Source organism: Xyrauchen texanus, chromosome 37, assembly GCF_025860055.1.
Source record: "Xyrauchen texanus isolate HMW12.3.18 chromosome 37, RBS_HiC_50CHRs, whole genome shotgun sequence".
Taxonomy (NCBI): Eukaryota; Metazoa; Chordata; class Actinopteri; order Cypriniformes; family Catostomidae; genus Xyrauchen; species Xyrauchen texanus.
The window spans coordinates 11,765,782-11,788,322 of record NC_068312.1 but is presented as its reverse complement, the minus strand read 5'-3'; the positions used below and the strand labels follow the sequence as shown (position 1 = coordinate 11,788,322).

Here is a 22,541-nt window from a genome sequence, read left to right as displayed (position 1 = left end):
CACTCTCTTTCTCGACTTGCAAGACACTGAAACATTTCTAAACCAATCTAATGACCTGGTCGAGGATACTTAAAGGTGCATTCAGTAATTTGGGGCTAATTAATAAAGTTTTACACATTAAAAAATGTATTGTTTTTGTGAAGAGTGATCTGAATGGTGTACTCTCACATGAGATGAAGATTAAGTTTTAATTATACATAGTGCGGGTCACCCCTTCATTGTGTTTCACCATGTTGGAATCACATGACCCTCTGTGTTTCTATAATAAACTAGAGTAAAATGATGAAAAGATTTGATGACAGAGAAAAACATGAGTAGTGATGCCGATGTTGATTTATTATTTTTTTTGTTGGACTGGTAAGATATTATCAATTGTTTTGACCACTCTCTCAAATATTATCAGTGGAATTTACAGAAAATGTTTTAAAATAAAGTGTATTCAACGTATGTTAGTAATGGACAGTTTTCATCTGTGTTTACAAACGCAACCGGAAAGCAACGTGTAATTCTTTTCTTTATCACAGTTATAGCAAGAGGGGCCCATCTACATCCACCTCTGTGAAACGGCACACGTCTTCATTCGTTTTGTAGATTGGCGCAGCGATTGTTGTGGATTTTGAGTAAACCATGACGTTGGTTTGCTTGGAAATAAAATGAGCTCTTCAAATACAGTATTCATGGACATGCTAAATTTGATCATAAATAAACATTCTAATCTTTCCTTTATAATAACATTCTGTGTCGCTAGATAATTGAGATTTATTTTACACTAAGCAGTTCTCTAATAAAGATAATAACAGTCTCCAAAGATTATTGATATGAGGGACAATAATAATTTGTCCTTAACAGTAGAAACATGTTCACTTAAATTCTGACATTTGTTTTTAGGCAAATCAATTATATTATTGTAGTAATAAGTAACTTTAGAAATTACCTCAAACTCCAGATGCAAATGATATTCCAAAGCTGGCGGGGGCAGCAGAGACGATCATGCTGAGCCACATCGATTGACGGCAGTGCAGCGTCTAACACCACTGTCATATCTGTAATTTAATGTAATTTAAACTGCTAGAGCTTAAATTACATGAAGACGAGCAATGCTAAAGCTAGCTAGAGAACTACTGAATGCCCCTTTTAATTGACAAAAAAAGTGCATTAAAATCAACAGAATATTCATGAATCACAATGTTTCTTAATTTTATATAGTCAGCAAAATCATTAATATATATTGAGATTTATATTGCCCAGCTCTAACTGCAAGTCATATTCTGATGCTAATAGCAATCTGGATGCATTTTGATCTCCTTTAAAATGTCTAATTGCAATTGTGGATTTTTTGTTTTAAGAATATGCACCACGTTCATTTGCACAGGAATTGTCACTGATATGATCTATTGTATTTTGATGAGGAAAGAGACATTATGGCTTCCCTTGACATTGTCTCACACTCTTTTGCACTTCTATTTTTTTCTTCAAGACCTCTCTCTAAGCCATTACATTTGTGATAAAAATGTTCCTGTACTTCAGTTTGTCCTTCACTCTCATGTGTGCATATAGTGTTTAGTCTGTTACTGGTCGTCTGTTTGTCTCTATTTCCTGTGCGCTGTTGTGTCCCTGAAAGGGAGAGGTTTTATCATCGAGCTGTCTGTGTTTTATTTAAAGACTGTGAACTGGAGAAGATGCTGGTGGTCATAATGCTGGTATATGTCTTTCTGCACCACACTTTCTCTTTTCAGTGCAAAGTCAACACCATGTTTTCTGTGCTGTAATTGAGGTGTATGTGTGTGTTTTATCATGGTATAGATTTACAGTATATGTATTGCAAGGATACTTTCGAAAAACTTGGACTCCTCTGACCACTTCCTCTACAAAAAGACTTGAGAGTTTAACCACAGCTTGTTGTTGCCGTCCAATCAGCTCAGATACTCTGAATTTATGGCTTCATACTGTATAGTAGATTTGACTAATCACGTCCTTTTGACAATGTCTAGAAAGCTTCTTGGAGAAGTTGGAGTTGAAATGGATCACAGTAGTCGACTGGTCATTTAGTTAGATCGTTTTAAATATATATATTTTTTTATGTGGATAATTGTGATGTATGACCATTTGAATGTATTATTGCTAGTTAAACAAAATACTATGGCTTGTAAAACAAAGGACCACCTTTTTTTGCTGCACACTTTTTTTGTGAGTCTGTTTCTCTTCATGGCCTGTGGGAAATGGCATATCATACTTGTCAGAACGAAGAGCTTGTGAATACCTTCCATTCTGGAGTCGTGATAAAAACATCTCTTTCTGTTTCTATGACAGCAAAAAAATACAAAATCCAATATTATTGCTGAGGGGTGAATTACTTTATGCAGCTCACGTCATAAAGATATAAATACCAAATAAGGCTGGGAAGTATAACCGTATATACTGTGCAACTGTATAAATGTCAACTGCTAGAGATTTTGCTATACCATTTATACTTTGGTAGATATATAGTATTTCCCAAAACGTCATAATGCAGAAGAACTTGTTATTAGTTTGTGTAACATGAATGTTTAGTTGTTTATGGTTGCCAAGCAACATCTCATCTTGCCACAGTTATATACAGTATAATTTAATTGTGGTCACAGGGGTAATAATCATCTTTCCAAGTATCTTAAAGGAATAGTTCAACCATAAATGGAAATGTAATAATTTAACTTATATTGTTCCAAACTTGTGACTTTTTGTCCGCTGCAGAACACAAAATGTGAAATATATTCAATAGTAACAAGCCCATTCATCCCATAGAATGAATGGGGACTGGGGCTGTCCAACATTACCAAAAACACAACAAAAAAAGATTAATTAAACTGATTAGTTCACCCAAAAACACATTCTTCCCCAGAACACATTTGAAAATGTGTTTTGAAAAAGCTCCAAAAATCACAGACACTTAGCATAAATGTCATCCATCTGCCTCCATCTGTTAAATTAATGTCTTCTAAAGCGGCACGATCATTTTTGGTGCGAAAATGGTAAATATTTAAGTACCTTTTTTTTAAATTATTCTAAATCATGCTTCGGGTCAGCAGCGTTATGCACATGACTTAATCGCATTGGTATTTGAAACATGCGTGAACTGACGCACGTGCATCACAGCTGGAACACTGTACAGAAGCTTTGTTGGTTTTCATTTATATCTGTTTTTATCTGTTTCTTTACACACAATGGTGCGTTTGTGTGCTTATCCTGGATGTCTCAACCGAGAGGAGAACGTGAGATGGCAAATGTAATGCATTACATTAGCGACTACGTGAACTCCACCCTCTCGCGAAGCTTACCCGAAGTGATGATTTAAAGTTAAAAAGTACTTAAATATTTATATTTTTCACACCAAAAGTGATCATGTTACTTTAGAAGTGATCCATTTAACCGTTAGAGTCGTATCTATGATGTTTATGCTAACTGTCTGTGATTTTTGGAGCTTCTAATATCGGATCACCATCCACTTGCATTTTAAGGACCTTCTGAGCTATATTTTTCTAATTTTCTTCAAATGTGTTCTGGTGAAGAAAGAAAGTCATACAAATCTGGGATATCACGAGGGGGAGTAAATGATGAGAGAATTTTCATTTTTGGGTGAACTATCCCTTTAAAGTATTATAAACAGTAGGCCGCTTTTACACTGTATATTCCAAGTCTTCTGATAGGCTTGCGTGACAAACTCCAGAAATGTTGGAGTTGAAAATCTTTCCTTCAGCTGTAGATTTCAAAGCTAATATGGTGCTGATAAATGGGCTGAAACTTTTAAATTCAGTTATGTTTTGTTACTTGTCATGCAAGAACAGTTTGCTGTCAGCATTTCAGATGGCATTGGTAAGCCATTTTTGTAGTCAGTATGACTTGCTGTAAATTTCAGAGCTTCGTTGGAGGGAAAAATGATCATTGAATAACAACTTAATTTTTAATCGGTTCAACATACAATCCTTCAGAGGGATTGTAATATAGCACACAAGACACTATGGCCACTTATGATTCTTTTATGGTGCTTTTTTGTCTTTGGAGCTTGGCAGCTTTGGTCACTATTACCTTTTATTAAATGGAAAAGAGCAGCCAAGATATTCTTCAAAAATTCTCCTTTTGTTTTTCACTGTCTGTCACTAAGGAAAAGTTCATTAAAAAATAAAAAAAAATCCTTTAAATGTATAAGATAGAATTGTAATCTTCATTTTTAAGCATTTTACTATTTTCAAATCCCTTCGCAGAACCATATAGATTTTTCCATCAGAATTAGCGCAGAAAATGTGTGAAAGTCAGCAGATTTAATCTGGGCCAGGGCATTACCACATCATTTTAAGTATAAACCTTTTATTTTATTAATGAATATGCATCAAAATAACTACATTGTCATATAGGCCATAACATTACCATAAAATAAAATGACTCGATCTGTGTTGATTTTGGCCTACCTCCTAATACCATATATTGAGCACTCCTCTGTATTAACATAGACTGGAATGCACTTTAAGTGATTCACACAGCACAATTTTGAAATTCCAACACACAATCCATTATGCAGACTGATGTCATTGTATTATGTATTGTTAAATCTCCACCCAAAGGCCTTTTGTTTTGTTTTCTTCTAATCTGATGTTGTGTTGTCTGATGTTTCTTCATCACTAAGGCTTTGGACTGTAACAGGGTTTCACTTGCTCATATATTTAATGTGTTAAGAATGTTCCGGCCTGTTTTAACCAGAATGGGGAGAGGTGTTGAGTTGCATTGGTGTTGCCATAGTGGTTGCCTGGGTGAGTGTTGGGCAGGTGTGACTGTGTTAAGTCCTCACTCAAGGGAGTGGATGCGAGGAAAATACAATGTGTTCTTTGGGTTTGGTTGTGCAAAGTCTATACACTCTGTGTCTCGAATTTGTCACTACATAGCTCATACTTTGAATCACGACACCTGTATTATAATGCTTAATACTAAATCTTTGTCCACAAATTGCAATTTGTTATGATACATTTAGCCTATACGTTTAAGGCATTGAGCAGGCTTTCTTATCAGTGACTTAACAGAGTGACTTTTGAAATATTATATAAATAATACCTAAAAAAATTAAAAAATATTTTTTGTTTATTTGTCTAGGATTTATGATACATGTCAATGAGCGTGTTTAAATGCACGTTCTTACACTTGATTATGCTTAATAAGCCGACTACATGTGTGGTCATGTAAACGCATTAAACGGCGTTCCTTTATTAGTGTAAGGTCATAAATGGCTTTAGAATAAACCGATCGACGCTGGTAGATTTTTGCCCGGTTTAACATTGCATATAGACACCTCTATCGGTGTTCTTACCGGCTGATCCAATGTATGCAAGTGTTGTGTGGATACCTTTTCACAGTTTGACATAAAAATTTGGAATGCCCAATTCCCAATGCGCTCTAAGTCCTCGTGGTGGCGTAGGAATCTCAGTTTCCTCTGCGTCTGAGACCGTCAATCCGTGCATCTTATCACGAGGCTTGTTGAGCGCATTACTGCAGAGCGCTTGTGTAGGCTTCATGCTATTCTCCTCTGTATCCATGCACAACTCTCCACGTGCCCTAACGAGAGCAAGAACTAAGCATTATAGCGACCACGAGGAGCTTACCCCGTGTGACTCTACCCTCCCCAGCAACTGGGCCAATTTGGTTGCTTAGGAGACCTGGCTGGATTCACACAGCACGCCCTGGATTCGAACTCGCGACTCCAAGGGTGGTAGTCAGCGTCAATACTCGCTGAGCTACCCAATAAATAAGCAGATTTAGGGCATTATCAGCATATTATTGTTCACGTGAACAGGCTCATTGACCCAAGCTCTGCCTCCCATGAATTTTAGTAGACCTTTGCCTGTCCAAAAGCAGGTATAAAGTGGGTAAACTTGAAGTTTCAGGGTGGTAATCAATTTGAATAATAAACATGAATTTGACTGCCAATGTGAACTGAAATGGTATATGTATACCAAACAAACTGGAATTTAATGGGGGGCATTTACACTTGGTCAATTGATGAAATTATGAAATGGAATGTGCTTAACTAATCGGATGGCAATATTATCAGTAAAAACGCATTGTGACGTGTACATACCCCCAATTATTTTCATGACATTAATGGTTTTTGAATGTATTCTTCCAATGATATGGACAGAACACCTCTGTTCAGCTAAATTCTCAGATAAAACATGATTTCTTTTGGCAAAATCTGCAAGTTTGAATTGAATGTGATGAGTGAGAGGCTGATAGACTGTGTGCAAATGCTACTTGAATGTTTTGAGGGCTACATCTGTTTTAATCATGTCATCTTGCATTGTTACTCTATACATCTTTGGCCATGAGATTTGATCAAATCAGCATTTCCAGCTAATGACCATGTTCACACTAATCCGTTTGAGGAGAGTTTTCAAAAGCCTTTTTAAAAAAACATTTTAGTGTGGATGTTATGAATAAACCTAGAAAAATCAATGTGTTTACAATCAAAAGTGTATCTGTCTGGATGTGACTGATATTTCTTTGGATGTTCAAATTTATCTTGTAGCTAAATTCGGTCTGTGCTTACTGAAATGCGAAACACTGCCCCCCAGTGGCCAAACAGTAAGTGCTGTTGGGAGTATGGGCATGTGTGAGCTCTTATTTTTTTCAGGGGTGCCAAAAAACGAGTTGTGAAGCGAGTGGTTTTCAGCTCCACAACAGCTCCACACCACAACACTGGCTCAACCAATTAGTGTGACAGGGTTCGTACAAGGTGCCTGAAGTGCTTCAAGTACTTGAATTTGGCATTTTCAAATTCAAGTCCAGGAAAACCCTTGAAAATAGCAATTTTTACCAATAAAAAAAAAAGTTGCTTAAATTAGTTAATAAATACATTTGTATTTATTTTTGGAGAAACACAACGACAGACCACTGGACCACTGCTGAAGCAGGTAACGCATAGACGGCGCTGTCACGTGGCACCTGTTACTTTTGACAGCGCTGTTCAGAATGGGCCAATCACAATTAATTATTACTGGAGGATTTCATTTTCCAGCAGGACTTGGCAATTGCCCGCAGTGCTAAAACTACTAGTAACTGGTTTGCTGACCATGGTATTACTGTGCTTGATTGGCCAGCCAACTCGCCTGACCTGAACCCCATAGAGAATCTATGGGTTATTGTCAATAGGAAAATGAGACACCGGATCCAACAATACAGATGAGCTGAAGGCCACTATCAAAACAACCTGGGCTTCCATAACACCTCAGCAGTGCCACAGGCTGATTGCCTCCATGCCACGCCGCATTGATGCAGTCATTTGTGCAAAAAGAGCCCCAACCAAGTATAAGTGCATAAATTAACATACTTTTCAGAAGGTCGACATTTCTGTATTCTAAATTCTTCTAATATTTTGAGATACTGGATTTTTGATTTCCATGAGCTGTAAGCCGTAATCATCAAGATTACAACAAAAAAGGCTTGAAATACTTCACTTGATGTGTAATGAATCTAGAATACATGACAGTTCCACTTTTGAATTAAATTACTGAGAAAACGGTCCACGATATTCAAATTTTTGGAGATGCACCTGTATTGAGTTTTTCCAGCATGTTGAAAAGCTATTAATTTGCATTTTAACTAATGTTTTCACACACAAATATTTGGTGTTGTACCCCTTTGAACCCTCAAAATGTGGTGTTGCAACCCATTTAACCCTCATTAGTGTTAACTTAGTGTGAACTTGCTTAGTTTGTGAAACCAGATTAAGTAATAAAAGGAAGAACAACAGCCAAGTTGTCCTTTTATGTATAAAAACATGTTATAAAATGTTTACCCTAAGCATTTATAGGCAAACACTGAACTGAATTTGCAATTTGGGTCAGTTCCTCACATAAATCTGTTGTGTAACTTTAGAAAACATGGAACATGGCACATGAGTCCTATCCTTAAATACTGTTTACCGGTCCAGTTATTCACTTTTGTTGAGAAGCGAAGTATGTTTTAAGGAGCACACTATACAATTGCACATCAATTTTATCATGAATGAACCAAGAATTGTTTCTGTAGTTCAAGATGCACATTGAGATATGTTGAACTTGTAATAAGTTGTGTTTTATAAAAATAAATGATCTGAATGAATAAAATATTTTAATTATTTAATATATTTTAATTAAAACAATTATTTGTTTTAATGACATCTCGAGCATAGTCCTTGAAAACAATAAAAAATATGCTTGCAAAGTCCTTGAATTTAACATCTGTATGAACCCTGTTGTGAGTTTTGGCTGGTATTATCTGTTTGTACAACCAATGGAAGACAGAGGGGTTGTGATTTATTTTTAATTTGGTAATGCTAGTGGTGCAGAAATTACCCACTTCAGCTTTAAGAAACAAAAAGAAGCAGCACTATTCAAGAGTTAGTCTTACTATGCAATAGGGGCGAAGTTGAGGATTATAGCCCTTCTCGGGCGCGCTCGCAAGATATTTACTTAATTCAAAACGGCTATATACCTGCTTCCGATATATAACGATTTTCCTGTAGTAAAATTTGACACTGTAAAATTAGCTTCCAATCACACTTGAAGAGAAAAAACTAAGGCCTTCAAACCCTATTCAAACTTAATTTAATCTTCCATGATTATTCTTGATCAAACTCAAAGTCACTCTGCAGGGTAAGTGTGTACTGGTAACATTTTCCTTGGTTAGATGCTGCCTAATTTCCATGACATGCTGAAGCAGGATGCTCAAACTGTTTTGCCTTGGGAGACCTTGTGAGGTGAGATTTATTTTTGCAATGACATAAACGGGAAAAGATCCCACAATCTGAACTTTGGATAATTTTTTAGGACTATGCCAGGGAGTAGTCTCTAGCTACAGTTACAAGAGCAATAACTACAAGGAACCAGCATTCTGAGGGACATTTCCAAAAGCACTGGAATAGTGTTTCAGTTGAGAGATCCTTATTATACTAAATGGAGTACTTAACTGTTGAGCATTGTAACGGAGATAAGCGTTATCTAAAAGTACTACTTTACCAAATTTTCCTAATTTTTCTTGGTAATATTGGGATTATCACATGGCTTGTTGAGCTTGTTACTGCAGAGACAGCGAGCGGCTTCACGCTATTCTCCGCGGCATCCATGCACATCTCACCATGCGGCCCACCGAGAGCCAGAACCACATTATAGTGACAACGAGGAGGTTACCCAGTGTAACATATAAGATAATGTGTCTTAAATGTACAGTAAGTGTATTTTGTAGATAAGAGTATTTTTTCACTTCCTTATACTTTTGCAAGTGCAGTAAAGACAAAATACTTATATTCAAGATGTATTCTCTAAAAGTATAAATATCTAATGCTGCTTCTCAGGTGAATGCATCTTTTTTTAAAGGATCTTTAGATATTTTAAAATATTTGTATTTTATATATTATATTTCACATTCTCAGATAACAATTTTTATTTAGCAGTATAGCTGCTGAAGTAAATGTACATTGTTTTAAATGAGTTTGATATTATTTTGGGAAAACAAGACAAATCAAAAATGTATTTTGTTGGTGTATAATGGGGCAAAGACTACCCCTCTCACCTTTGTTGACTTCAATCCATCTTTAACTCACAAAAACAAACTCTCTCTTATTAATAAAGCTGCGTATTGCCAATTTTCTTCACTAAGATATACACTGATAAATTATGATTCAATAAGTCACGAGCCATCATGTTATAATCTAGCTTCGGCGAGCGCACGCCCTTGAGGGATGAGTGTCCCCGCGACAGTGTGTGCATCAGCCAGGTGCAGTTTCAATCTCTCCCACTTCACGCGACTCATAGAATCAGCGCTGACCACACAGAGAAATCCCATTTTTGGAGTTTGTTAATGACCCACTTCCTTATTATTTTAACTTAAATAAAAGATGCATTAATGATATAACACTAGGCTGTTTGCTTTTTAGACGCTCTGACATCCAAGTTTTACTTAAGCTCTGCTTGATTTCATGATGACAGTGCTTCTGTTTTAATTTATTTGGTATTTGTGCATTATAATTACCTCATACTTTGTGATCTACATCACCTTTTTGACTGTTTTTCTGGACTGTGAGCTGTTTTCTGCCTCTCCTCAGTCAGACACGAGCTTCAGTGCTGTTCTCCCGCACCATCAGTTTCATATGATCTCATGTTATGTTAAATGAGATCAAACTAATATCCGACAACAAAAACGTTGTCTACAATTATTTATTGTCAGCGTTTTCGATAACATCGACTAATCGTTTCAGCCCTAGTTATCAGGGTATTGATGTGCGTGTTATATATATATTTTTAAATTAAGGGTGGAATGTGACCCAAACTTGTTTGTGACACCTTTCAACATCCTCAGACTAACTTTATAATGGTTGAGGCTAAAATGTTATTTTCACCATATCAGGTTTCACTAGCTCCTTAGCCTTTCCACAGAAATCCTCAGACCTTCTCAAGTTTAAAACGAATGCCAAAGTACCTTTCAAAAACAGGCAGCTTTATGTGTTCTCATTTTCATGGACATTTACACCCCCTCACTTGGATGTACAAGGGTTGTAACTACACAAATGTTTTTTTGCTTATCATGTCCTGTAAGATTCCGTCCCTCCGATTCAGCTAATGCCTGCAAAAAATATGCTTAAATATGTGCGAGTGTAAACTGTTTTTCCTCGTGAGGTAGCTCAGATTACCAGCCCATAGGCATTGGAACCTTGGGGTTTTAATGGTTTTGACTAGGATTTTAAATAACTGGCAGAACAGTAGGCTATCTTAAACAGTGACTCATTCACATCTGCGCCACCCATTCAAATCCTCTTTCAGTAACATTTCAAAAGAAACTACTCTTGGTTCATTCTACAATACATGTGCATTTGTGTCTCTCATGTTGATTAAAAATGATTAATAATAGCTTAATTTGACATTTACTGTTATGTAGACATCTTTCTAAACACTGATATTTTTCCTTCATCTCCTGTTTTTAACTTTACTCTTATAGCAAATATGCACATTTTCCACATATATGGAAATACAAGATAGTTTTGTTTTTACTCTCACTCCATACAGTATAATTTTACACTGTAGTATTAAAAAAAATTGAAGTTCTGTCCCCATGTTGTGCATCAACCATTTTACCATCATATTTTGCAAGTGATTAACTGTTCTACAAAACTGCCACATCATCCTTTCAGGAAGTCAGCTGTCTTGAGTAAAACTGCTAATTTCTTTCACGTTCCTAGTGCTTTGCTATGTTTGTCACTCGTGGACTATCTTCAACCCTGTTACCCTGATTTTGTACAGTAAAATATTGATAGTGACAGTATATATAATTGATAAATATAATATAATTGAAATATCAGCAATAAATGCTCAAGTAGCACCTTTGTAGTTTCACTGCCTTGAATCAATGTGATCACACAACAAGAGGTTGGCATTTTATTTCAGAAACTTCTAGTACTTTAGGTTCATCCACATTATGCTGACTCGCCAACAAGTGCCATCTCTCATCAGATATTTTCGCATCGGCTCAAAAATATGTTTACCTTACCCTGTGACCTGAAGCATGTTACATTAGAAGTCTGGGAGTTCTGGGTTCATATACTGTGTTGAAACCAGGAAGTAATCACATTCACATAATCAATGATGAGCGCAATCTGGATGTTAAATTTTTTCCCCTCTAACATTAAATTTTTACTCCACTGATGGTTAGGTTTAAGGTTTGGGTTGAGGTGTACAGTTTATAAAATCGGCATTCCTCTTCACTTTGAACCCTTTTGAACACAGCTGAAAACAACTCTTTTCACAACTTGCTTTGGCGCACCTTTGTGGACATTACACTTGAAAAATTGAGTTCACATGCCCAAACACCCATAAACACTTACTGCTTTGGCCACTGGGGGCATTGTTTTGAGTTTCTGTAAGCACAAACTGATTTTTTTTAGTGTAAGAAATGTCAGCCTACTAATTTTGATTTCACTGTGATATCAGTCTGAGTACATTACTTGTAATATTGATTCTGCTCTGTTACAATTCTGAAAGAATAATTATCACATCACATAATTTCATTATTTTGCTTGAGATGGCACAATGCAATTTATTGACACTGAATGTACATCATTTGTCTGTTAGATTGTTTAAAATCATACAACATTTAAAGAAAAAATTCACCTTATCAAACTAGAAAAGACACTCGTGTAATGAAATGACCTTTCTGTTAGTTTATAGGCCACACTTGATGTGGCTCTGAGGTATAGAAGGTTTATACTAATGTTATCATAGCACCATGCAGGCTTGTTCATCATTAGTTAATGAAAATGTAAGGAGGTGTTTGGTTCAGTAGACTTAGCAGGACTAGCCATTGTGAGTAGTCATTGAAAACATGCAGGAGGAGGGAAAGTTGCCAATATCATTTGACCAATTTGAACCTGTAATTACAGTCTCTGAGGTCCATAACATGTGAGCTTTTGTTGTGGTGGAATGTGCAGTCACAAGGTTTCTAACAGTTCATGTTTTAGTTCCACTGTGATTTAGATAAAAATCGTAATGATTACAAAATGTCACTAAAATACAGGGCTGAACGATTTGGACAGATAAAAAATAAATATAAAAAGTGTTTCCTTTTGACCAAAATTAAGTCATGGGCAGACATGTTGTCATGCCAATAGAAATAATAAGAAATTCTATATATGTGTAATAATTATTATACCGTAATAAGTTATTAGAAAGTATTATTGAATTTTTTATTAATAATAATAATAATTAATAATAATAATAATAATAATTATTATTATTATTATTATTATTATTATTATTATTATATAATATTATTTTGACAATAATAATAATAATAATTATTATTATTGTCAAAATAAAACAGTAGCATATTTATGTACTAATGTCATATACTAATGCACACTTACATGTGGCATTGCTTTGCGGTCTGGTTAAACCCTTAAGCCTTTGTTTGGAAGACATTTGTTTGTACAAGGGTAATGCACTCATCCACTCTTCTGTCCACAGAAACTCAGATTTATGGGGTTACTTAGGATTTGGATTGTAATTTTAGCAGCCAAGCATATTCAGAATTACACATGTGCAATTAGTGAATCTAGAGCAATGTAAATTTAATGCACTCAGCTCATTAGCCTCACTTGTGCTTTGAGTATGTGTAACAGCACTGCACACATACAGTAAGAACAGTGAGCAGCACATGCTGACTATTTATTTATTTAAATTGCAGGCCTTGCTGTATGATAATTGCAAACTTGTATTGTGTTTTTGATCTTATTTCAATTAATCATTCAGACCTACTAAAATAGACTTGAAGCCTCAAAACCATTTTTAAACACTTCAGATTTTCTGTTGTGGATTTGTCAAATGCTAAAATGCAGGTTCTGGTTAACTGCCTACTGTCTGTATTGGTAGCTTCCTTGTAAGAAAGCATACTACATTCCTAACTGAAACATAACCTCATAAGTAACAGATCCAGCATCCTGTGGAGCACTAATTTATTTACTTCTAAAAGCATGTACTGTATTCTATCAGCAGTTCCCTGTAACGTTTGCCTTTCTTTTCTAATGATAAAAGGCAAATATCTATAAAACCTCTATTTACCATTTGCAAATATGCAGAAATTTAGTTTAAACCGAAGTAATTCACAAACCTCACAAAAATCCAGAACTTTCCTCCCATCGAGCGCTTATTTCTTCCTCTAAAGCGCCTGTTCCATCAGCCAGAATAAAAAACTTCAGGATCGGGATAAAAAATTCCTCTGATTTACAAATCATGACGGTCCATGACAATCTAAGCAGGCGATCCAGGCCATTTCAATCCTAAGATGATTGCTGCTTGTGCTGGATCCGCACTTGCCCGTGAGTGCAACTTCAAAAGTAAAAGTGCTTCACGTGTGCTATAAAATACATTTCTTATTCACTATGCATCCACATCTGTTACCTTTGAGGTCATCTGTATGTCCGTGTAGTCCAAAACTTTGACAAAATTATTATTACTATATCGTACGTACACAATTAAAATTTTACAGTCTTCCTCTTTTGGGAAAATGGACCAAAACGATTGACTCGCTTTGCACTTATGGCTTCGCGGTTTTTCCAATTTCTTTTCCGATTAATTCGAATTTGCAATTTGCCAATAAAATAGTATGTATTTTTTAAATCAAGACATCGAGATTTTTCATAAAAACAATTCAAATGCTGTAGTTGCGTTGTAAATCCCCCAAAGGCTGAATAAGGCAGAGAAAAAACATTCGCAATGGTTGTCTTAATGCTGTTTCCTATCTGATCGGCTGCACGTGTGGCACTCCAAATGAACGTGACCGGTTCACAACATGGAGACTGATATAAAAGACAGTGAAAATATTCCCAGTACGATTGTACATGGTGTGATTGTAGCTCAACTTTGTCCATCATGCAGGTTTAAACCGGCTTTAGACCATAACTGGCCTCGGCGTTTGCATGTTGATGAATTGTCTCCTTTCTTTTATTTTACAGTACATGCTTTTAGAAGTAAATAAATTAGTGCTCCAAAGGATGCTGGATCTGTTACTTATGAGGTTATGTTTCAGTTAGGAATGTAGTATGCTTTCTTACAAGGAAGCTACCAATACAGACAGTAGGCAGTTAACCAGAACCTGCATTTTAGCATTTGACAAATCCACAACAGAAAATTTGAAGTGTTTAAGAGTTTCTGCATTGGTGAAGTCATTTCTGTTCAGTTGATGCTAATGAGAGCAGCAGGGAATGCTCGCTAACATGTTGTACTAATTGAGGTTGAGACGGGAGGGGAAATGTGGCCGCCTCCTTCCCTGTGATTACTGTACATTTAAAAACTCAACAACACTGAGCAGCCAAAATCCCTGGAGGCCGCAGTAATTAAGAGAGATCCTCCCGAACAGAGGCATCGTTAAGGCTGCTAATTGCCTTGAGAGCAAATTATGGGGTATATTTGCATTCCCCAGGACCAAACACCAAGAATGCAGCAACATCCGTAGCCTCAACTGGGTCACGGTGGATTGGGGAGACAGTATGCAAGTGTGTGGATTTGTGTTTGTCCCTGTTGATGGGGTCAAGTTCTTGCTTTCACACACTCCTGTTGATAGTAAATGGAGGACAGTGAGACTCAGACAGTGGCCTGATGCTGGACTGTTTACATGACCAAATTCCTTAAATTCCATCTGTAATTACGTTTCTCATTTATCAGGATTGTATAATTGTGGTCATTTCAAAACCCAATGATTTGACCATACAGCAGGCTTGTATCAAGTCAAACTTTCATTAGAGCTGTTTGTTCATGCAAAATATCAAATAGCCCAACACATTTGGCAGTTTTTTGTTTTTTTAGAATTCAAAGGAAACACAACAAAGTCTCATGACAACTTACAATTCCTCCATCTTGTATGAATTATTATAAGATATCATATGACTTGGCTTGTACGAAAAGTTCTGACTTTTATTTTCTTAGAGATCAATCAATAGCCTCCTGAACAACTTAACAAATTTGGTTACTTATTCCATATTCATTTATGCAATACATATGTGGGTCAACTTGTAATATGCTTCCCTCATCATGTTCTAAACCGGAATGTTTTTTGTTGTTGTTGTACACTAGTTATATTCATAATAAAATCATGGTTATGTTTAGGGTTTGCGTCAGGGGTTAAACTTAAGATAAAACCTAACATCGTTTGTTGGTTAATTTAATTTTCTTTATGGAAGAAAATGTACTTTTTTTTTATACGAACCAACAGATTTCTAAGGGTTTTGCCTGCTCGTACTTTTATTATGATTAGTCATGACACCGGGTTGTGTAAGATGTTGAATATGCCAAAAACAATACACTCGTATTGTAAAGGTGAATTGTGTGTAATAACTGTCACTAGCCTCACCTTGTAGAATTGAAAACAGTTATGAAGAGTTCTGTTGTCACAATCAAACATCATCATTGTGACATACTTGCAACCAGTAAACCCAGTAAGAGCATCATGCACAGCAGAAATACGTTCAGAAATAAGAGAGAGATATATGTATATATTGCAAGCTCCAGTTAGAAACCATTAGTATCTATAATTAATTTTCTGTCTTTGGCGTTTTGTTGCAAATCGCTGAGAAAAAAATTATTTTGTTAGAGGAAAACCCCACTATTACAGCACAATTCCGCTGCAGGCCGCTATAGAAAGTGAAGGAAACTAACACGGCAACAACTCTGGAATATCTGTAAATGAAGTGAAGAAACGGAGGATAAAATATTGAAGTGTTCCTCGGATCCCATGTTTGTTATTTACCACGGGAAGCTGCTTAATGTCTGAGCCACATGTAAGCAGGAGTAAAAGAAGGCCGCGAACACAACTCATGTAAATGCATATACAGATTTCAAGCCTTAAGCAGCTTCTCGCAATAAACGTCTTTCTGGTGTCCATGTAGGTAGTCATTGAACAAATAATGCAAATATCTTCTAAAATGTAGTAAAAAATTCACATTATTTGGAGCATTTCACATGAGTTTTGCTTGATGAATATTAAAGATTCAGTAAGTGATTGTTTATCTAAATGACATTCGACAAGACATTTTGACTAGACAAATTCTTGAAGTTTGACATCCCTTTTTATGACTGAAAATAGTTCAGTCTTGCACTGAAATGTTGCTCAGCATGACAGTATTTGTGGGAATGATGGACCAGCCTTTAAAGGAGTGGACTTTGATTAGACATACAGTAAAGTGTTTTTATCAGTGTTGCAACAGAATATCCAAACTACAATCAAAGGTAAAATCAGCGTGAGAGACCTTGAAACTACTCCAAAGAGATGAATTGCTGCAAACCTCATTTCAGTATCAGAAAAACAAAATGTACACACCAGAGAAAAGTAGATTTGCAGGTGTGCACCCAGTCTTTAAAAGGGCACTCAGTAATTTTTTTTTGCTAGTTAAAAAACAATTCCCATAAATAAAAATTCCAGCCTGATCATGAAATTTACATGAGCTTTGCAAAAACATTACAAAGCTCATGTAAATTTCATGATCAGGCTGGAATTGTTTTTATGGGAATTTTTTTTAATGGGAATTCTGAGAATGTGCAAATACTTATCACACAAACATGAAACATATGTCTGAAGAAAGCTTAAGATTTCTACTTTGTAAATAAAACAATTCAAATTTAAAACAAATATTCTCCTGCAATGTAATCTGTATGAAACCAAGCAATGTATAGTTTTTACCAGTTCATCTAATTCTAGATAATGTGATCATTCCCATCAGCAGAGCACGCCATTCATATGCTAATGTGCTGAGGCGATCAATGCAAATGGTACATGCCCCCAACCGTGAGGTCTGACGTAAACGATTCATTCACTTTACTGCGCATTTGTAATGATACACAGGTGAGGAAACTCCTGGATAGTAAGGAAGAGTTAACATTTTCCTCAGAAGAAGAGCAGGACTCCGATAAACGTTTGTATTTTGAAGAGAGACTTGATCCAGCCGAGGATGCAATTTCGGATGAGTAAGTCATTTAGTTTTCATTGGTTGACATGCTATTAAACATGTACATATTTTACTAGTGGGACTGTTTCCAGACATGCCAGCCAGGATTCAGAGTATTGCCATTTGAAATATGTCCTAATAAGCAAGTTTTAGTTACATTTAAATATGTTTCCACTAAAGCAGTTGTATTCTGTATTATATCAAATTATATGAATGTTTAGATTATATTTTAACTAGTGTTTATGCTGCCTCATTATCATCAACAAAGCTTGTGCTTGCAAATATCTGTTCAGGTGTAAATGAGTAAAATGCACTTTAAATATGCCAATATTAGAGAATCAGCATATTATAATGATTTCTGAAGGATCATTTGACACTGAAGACTGCAGTAATGATGTGAAAATTCACAAATTGCATTTTACAATATATTCAAATAGAAAACTGTTCTTTTAAATTGTAAAAATAGTTCAAAATATCACTGTTTTTACTTTATTTTGGATCAAATAAATGCAGTCTTGGTGAGCAGAAGAGACTTCTTTTAAACGGTAGTGTAGGTCTAAAATTAAGTAAAGTCTTTATTCAAAGAAAATGTACAGTCAGATTACTTTTAATTTAAAACTTGATTTTTATCATTAAGTCTCCTCACATTCATTCTCTTTCTGTCACATTCCTCAGTGATAGGCCCATGGGAGGGTTCTTTTTTTCTCCTCAGGTGTGAATTACAATCAATATTCATGATAGTTCACGCCTCCTCGCATATGACCTTTCTAACACTAAAAGTGTCTTACAAAAGTTTAATTAATATATTGTTTTGTATGAATGAGTGATCAGGATGGTTTTCACATCATTTTGTAACAAAAACATGAGGCTACAAGATCCAGTTCTCAAAAGGCTTGTGGACAAATGTTTAGTATGTGTTATATGACCTTATTTCAATGACTTAAAATTTTAGTTTTTTCAAAAACCACACGTTATTTTCTCAAAAATACAAACCTGTACATACATGTTGCTCACATATTATTGTAGCCCAGTTTGTGCTGAATACAGTGCAATCAGACTTTAGTCATTAATATGTTTTTAAGCAACTGAACAAAGCACAAATTTCACGGCATTTCAAAACTTTTGTGTGTTTTGGGTTTTTGTGTGTTGTGCGAGCCACTGCATTACAACTTGCTAAAAAACTTATCAATTGCACCATGCAAATGCTCAACCCTTTTTAAATCTAGTGAGATTTTCTTGTTCAAAATGCTATAGAAGATTTCAAATCTCTCAAAAATAAAAAAAAACAAACTCCAGGCCTCAATCGCACAGTGCAAATGATCGTTTCAAATAACAATCACAATAAGTGCATATATGAATGTGATATGAATATCATAAAATTTGCTTTAATGGCCAGAAATTTTGCTTAGGTGGCCAATATGTTTTCTGGGGTGTTCATTTCAAACCCTGCCTCCATTGTATTGGCTGAACAAAATATATTTTTTGCTAGTATTTAGCAATAAATCAGATCACATTCCAGACCCCAAATGCTGACTGACAACCAACCCAGTTCTCATACATCACGTGAACTTGACAGCGAACTTGAACTTGTAGCAGTCTACATTTTTAGAAGCTTTGCATCATAACGTTCAGGCATGTTTTAGCTGTCAGGTAAATAGTTCTTTAGCACCAGTCATGGTGAAATGTGCTTATTGTAGATCTTGTACAATACTGCTTCAGGTCAGTGCATTATTGAAGCAAAATTTGCTTTTGGTGTCTTGAGTACCCTTGAAATGCATAAAACTCTTTTAAAATGTCTTTCATATTTTTTCTCAAAGTAGTTGTGATAACGTGTCATGTGAAAGTAAAAGAACATTTTTGTCACAGACTTCACTCATTTGATGCAGATTTGAATTCTGTATTGGAAATGTCCCCCTCTTTGAGTGAATTGCTGTTGTTTGACTGGATTTTCGTAGTTTTTTGTAAGAATTATTTTAAATATACCGTGGGTATGGAAGAGATGCTGATTTTACATGCTTCACCTAACAATCTGTTCGAACGAAATTTTATTATATTAACACTTAGATTTGACAGTGACTATTTACATTATTGGTGTCAACATTTTTGAATTTGTTTTTGGTAGGTGTCAATTGATTACTTTTTTTTATCTAATTAAATACATGACATGCTGTTTAATCAATCGCAATCACATTTTTGCTAAGGCCCCCAAATAAAGATAATTCATATAAATAATGCAAAATAATTTTTATATTTATAAATATAATATGTTGGGCCAATAATAAATATACGGATTTAAATTAAGTTTGAAATAATGGAGCTATTTTGTGGCAGTTGAAAAAAAGCATTGATTTAGACAATACAAAAAGTGGCTTTAGAACTCCATATCTATATATATATATATATATATATATATATATATATATATATATATATATATATATATATGTATATATGTGTATATATATGTATGTGATATATGTGTGTGTTATTGCTCTCATATTGAACAGCCTAAAATAGATGGCAATCTGTTTTGCAATGAATTCATCAATGTGTCCAGTTCTCATAGGATGGGTTCTTGCGTTCCATCTGCGCAATTTTAAATTTTCTTTCTATGTACATGTTAATGCCTCAGATGGACACATTTGGAGCGTCTCACTGGTATTCAGCATTACAAATGGCATATTTTCAGGACACAAGTTAAAAGTAGTGGAAACTTTGAAAATCATGTCTCAAGATTCCTGTATTCTGTTGTGGTTTAAATGAAAGTGTTAAAACGACAGCCCTTGTTGTCCATTTCATTTTTTTCAGCATTTTAGTATTTATTTTTTGAAGGTGATAGTAGCGAGCAGACAGGAAATAACAGGTAATGGTGATGGGGGGGCAGGGATCGGGCAATAATGCAATCTGGACTCCACGGATCTATCAATAATAACATTTTTGCATTCACACTTTTTTTTTTTTATCTGTTTGAAAGATTTGTCTAGGACAGAAGTGCAGCATTTCTTAGATGCTGTGTCAACTGTTAAAAGCGCGTTTCGAGACACCTGAATGTGTTCTGTTCTTCTACCCGTGGTGCTGTGTCTATCTTTTTAGTGCAAGGATATGTTTGGAGTGAAATGCCCCTGCATATGTAAAGTTTTAAATAATTACGAAGAATAGGAATTCATCTGGATTGTTGAATACTCATCCACCAATCGATTAGTTGATTAATAGTCTAGTTTATCAAGATTTTTTCCCCCCGCATTTTTGTAATAACGTCAATATTTTTAGCACCTGTATTTGAAACTTGGATACATTTTTGGAGAGAGTTGTAGCATGCAATCAGCTCCGCCATGAGTATTGCATGTTAAAAAAGTGCCCCAAGACACATGCTTTCTGTTGCTTTTTACTCTCTGTCTAGCTGTTTTTGAATGCAAGAACTTGTCCTGTGTGAACACCCCATACGAAACGCGTCTGATTATTAAACATTACCCTAAATCAGCCTAATTATACAAGGCTAATTTAAAGCAGACTTGTCAACTAATTGTTCAGACAACCCACAGAATATTCAGTTATTAAAAAAAGTTCATGAGTTCTGTACATAGCAAGTGAAGACCCCTACCTAACTGCTGGTTGGATTTTGCAATATAGTACCTTCAGCATTTGGAACTATTATCTATGTAAAAAGCATGAAACTTCTTTAATTTGCACTTATGCCATATCTGAAAATCAATAAGGAATCTCTTAATCCTGCAATAGACTTGGTGTCAGTACTGCTTGGTTCCCATTTGCTCAATTTAAGTCTTTTCACTTGTTCCCACTACCATCCCTCTCGGCACTACAGCCATGCATCTGTGAGGAGCCAGCACTGTCAGGGCCTTCTCAGCTGCACATGAGCGTGTAATAAACGTTTGCCCCACAGTTTGCACTGGTATGAATGGCGTTTAGTGCAACTGGAGCATTTAAAGCCCAATTCTGCAATAAGTAGGCAAATTCCCGTCTCTGCTTTTTGAGTTTTTATTTGGGAAAAAAGCTATATCGGTTGATCTAGGCAGAGCTATTATGGCCCAGAAGCAGACACTAACTGGTGAACATTGGGCATTTAATTTAGCTTCCAGGGTGGTAACAGGCTGCTACAAACACTTGTGAGGACTGAACTGTACAATTATGACTTAAAGAAACTCAAATTGATTCTAATCTGAGTTTAACTCTTGTGGTATGGAATGTCAGTCCGCAGGAATGTCAGTCATGTGGCACCTTTCTCTGATTCATATTTGCGCTGTGTATGTCAGTGGATTTAATCTGCAGTCATGTGGAATATGATGAAAGGTGTTCTGAGGAACAGGTGTAAGCGGTTTACCTTTCAACAGCAGCCAATGGCTCAGAGAAGTGGAAAATATGAAGCCGATCTGTGGCATGTCAGGCTGATATCAAATTAAACTTTACCAGGCCTGTCTCTCTTTTTCCCCTCTTTTTATTTTTCTCACTCTCTCTTCCTCCCATAGCACTCCCGAGAGCGCTGGGCAGCAGCCTGTAGTCACATGATGCCGTTTACAGTGAACCTGACTGGCCCATCACCCTGGGGATTCAGAATATCTGGAGGGCGAGACTTCAAGAAGGCCATAACTGTCTCCAAGGTAATTTCCTTCCCTGTTAACCAAAATACATGTCCAGAATGTTGTTCATCATCTTGTTTTTTTGCTTTAGTGATTGAAGCAGTGAACTCACATTCCTTAAGTCTGGATAATACATCACTTTTTTGTATCACTGCCTGTTTTGCTCTTTGTCTCCTTGGTTACTCAAACCAAGCTGGATAATTAAAGAGGAAGTCCCTGATTATAGTAGGGGAAAGGGGAATGCTGATGGTCAAGCCATTGTTTTGTTCCATCTTTTTCCAAGATATAACACAAGCCATGATTTTGCTATGTATTTTTCAATATCTTTAAAAGAATGGTTTATAGAATCATTTATACTGATTGTATAAAGTGTAAATCATTAAATAATATACAGAATGTTGCCAAAAATGGCTAGTTTTTGTGTTGCAAGTATGCAGGAAAGTGCAAAAAAGAGTGAGAAT

General features: G+C 35.7%; 1 protein-coding gene across 1 annotated transcript in view; it reads left to right on the top strand.

The window, feature by feature from the left end:
- pdlim2 (PDZ and LIM domain 2 (mystique)) overlaps positions 1-22,541 on the top strand; it is a 107,462-nt gene that overhangs the window by 6,051 nt on the left and 78,870 nt on the right. The window contains exon 2 of the mRNA XM_052108235.1: positions 21,970-22,101. Within this exon, the coding sequence (XP_051964195.1) occupies positions 22,006-22,101 (96 nt within the window). The 5' untranslated portion in view covers positions 21,970-22,005. The remainder of the gene's footprint in view (positions 1-21,969; positions 22,102-22,541) is intronic.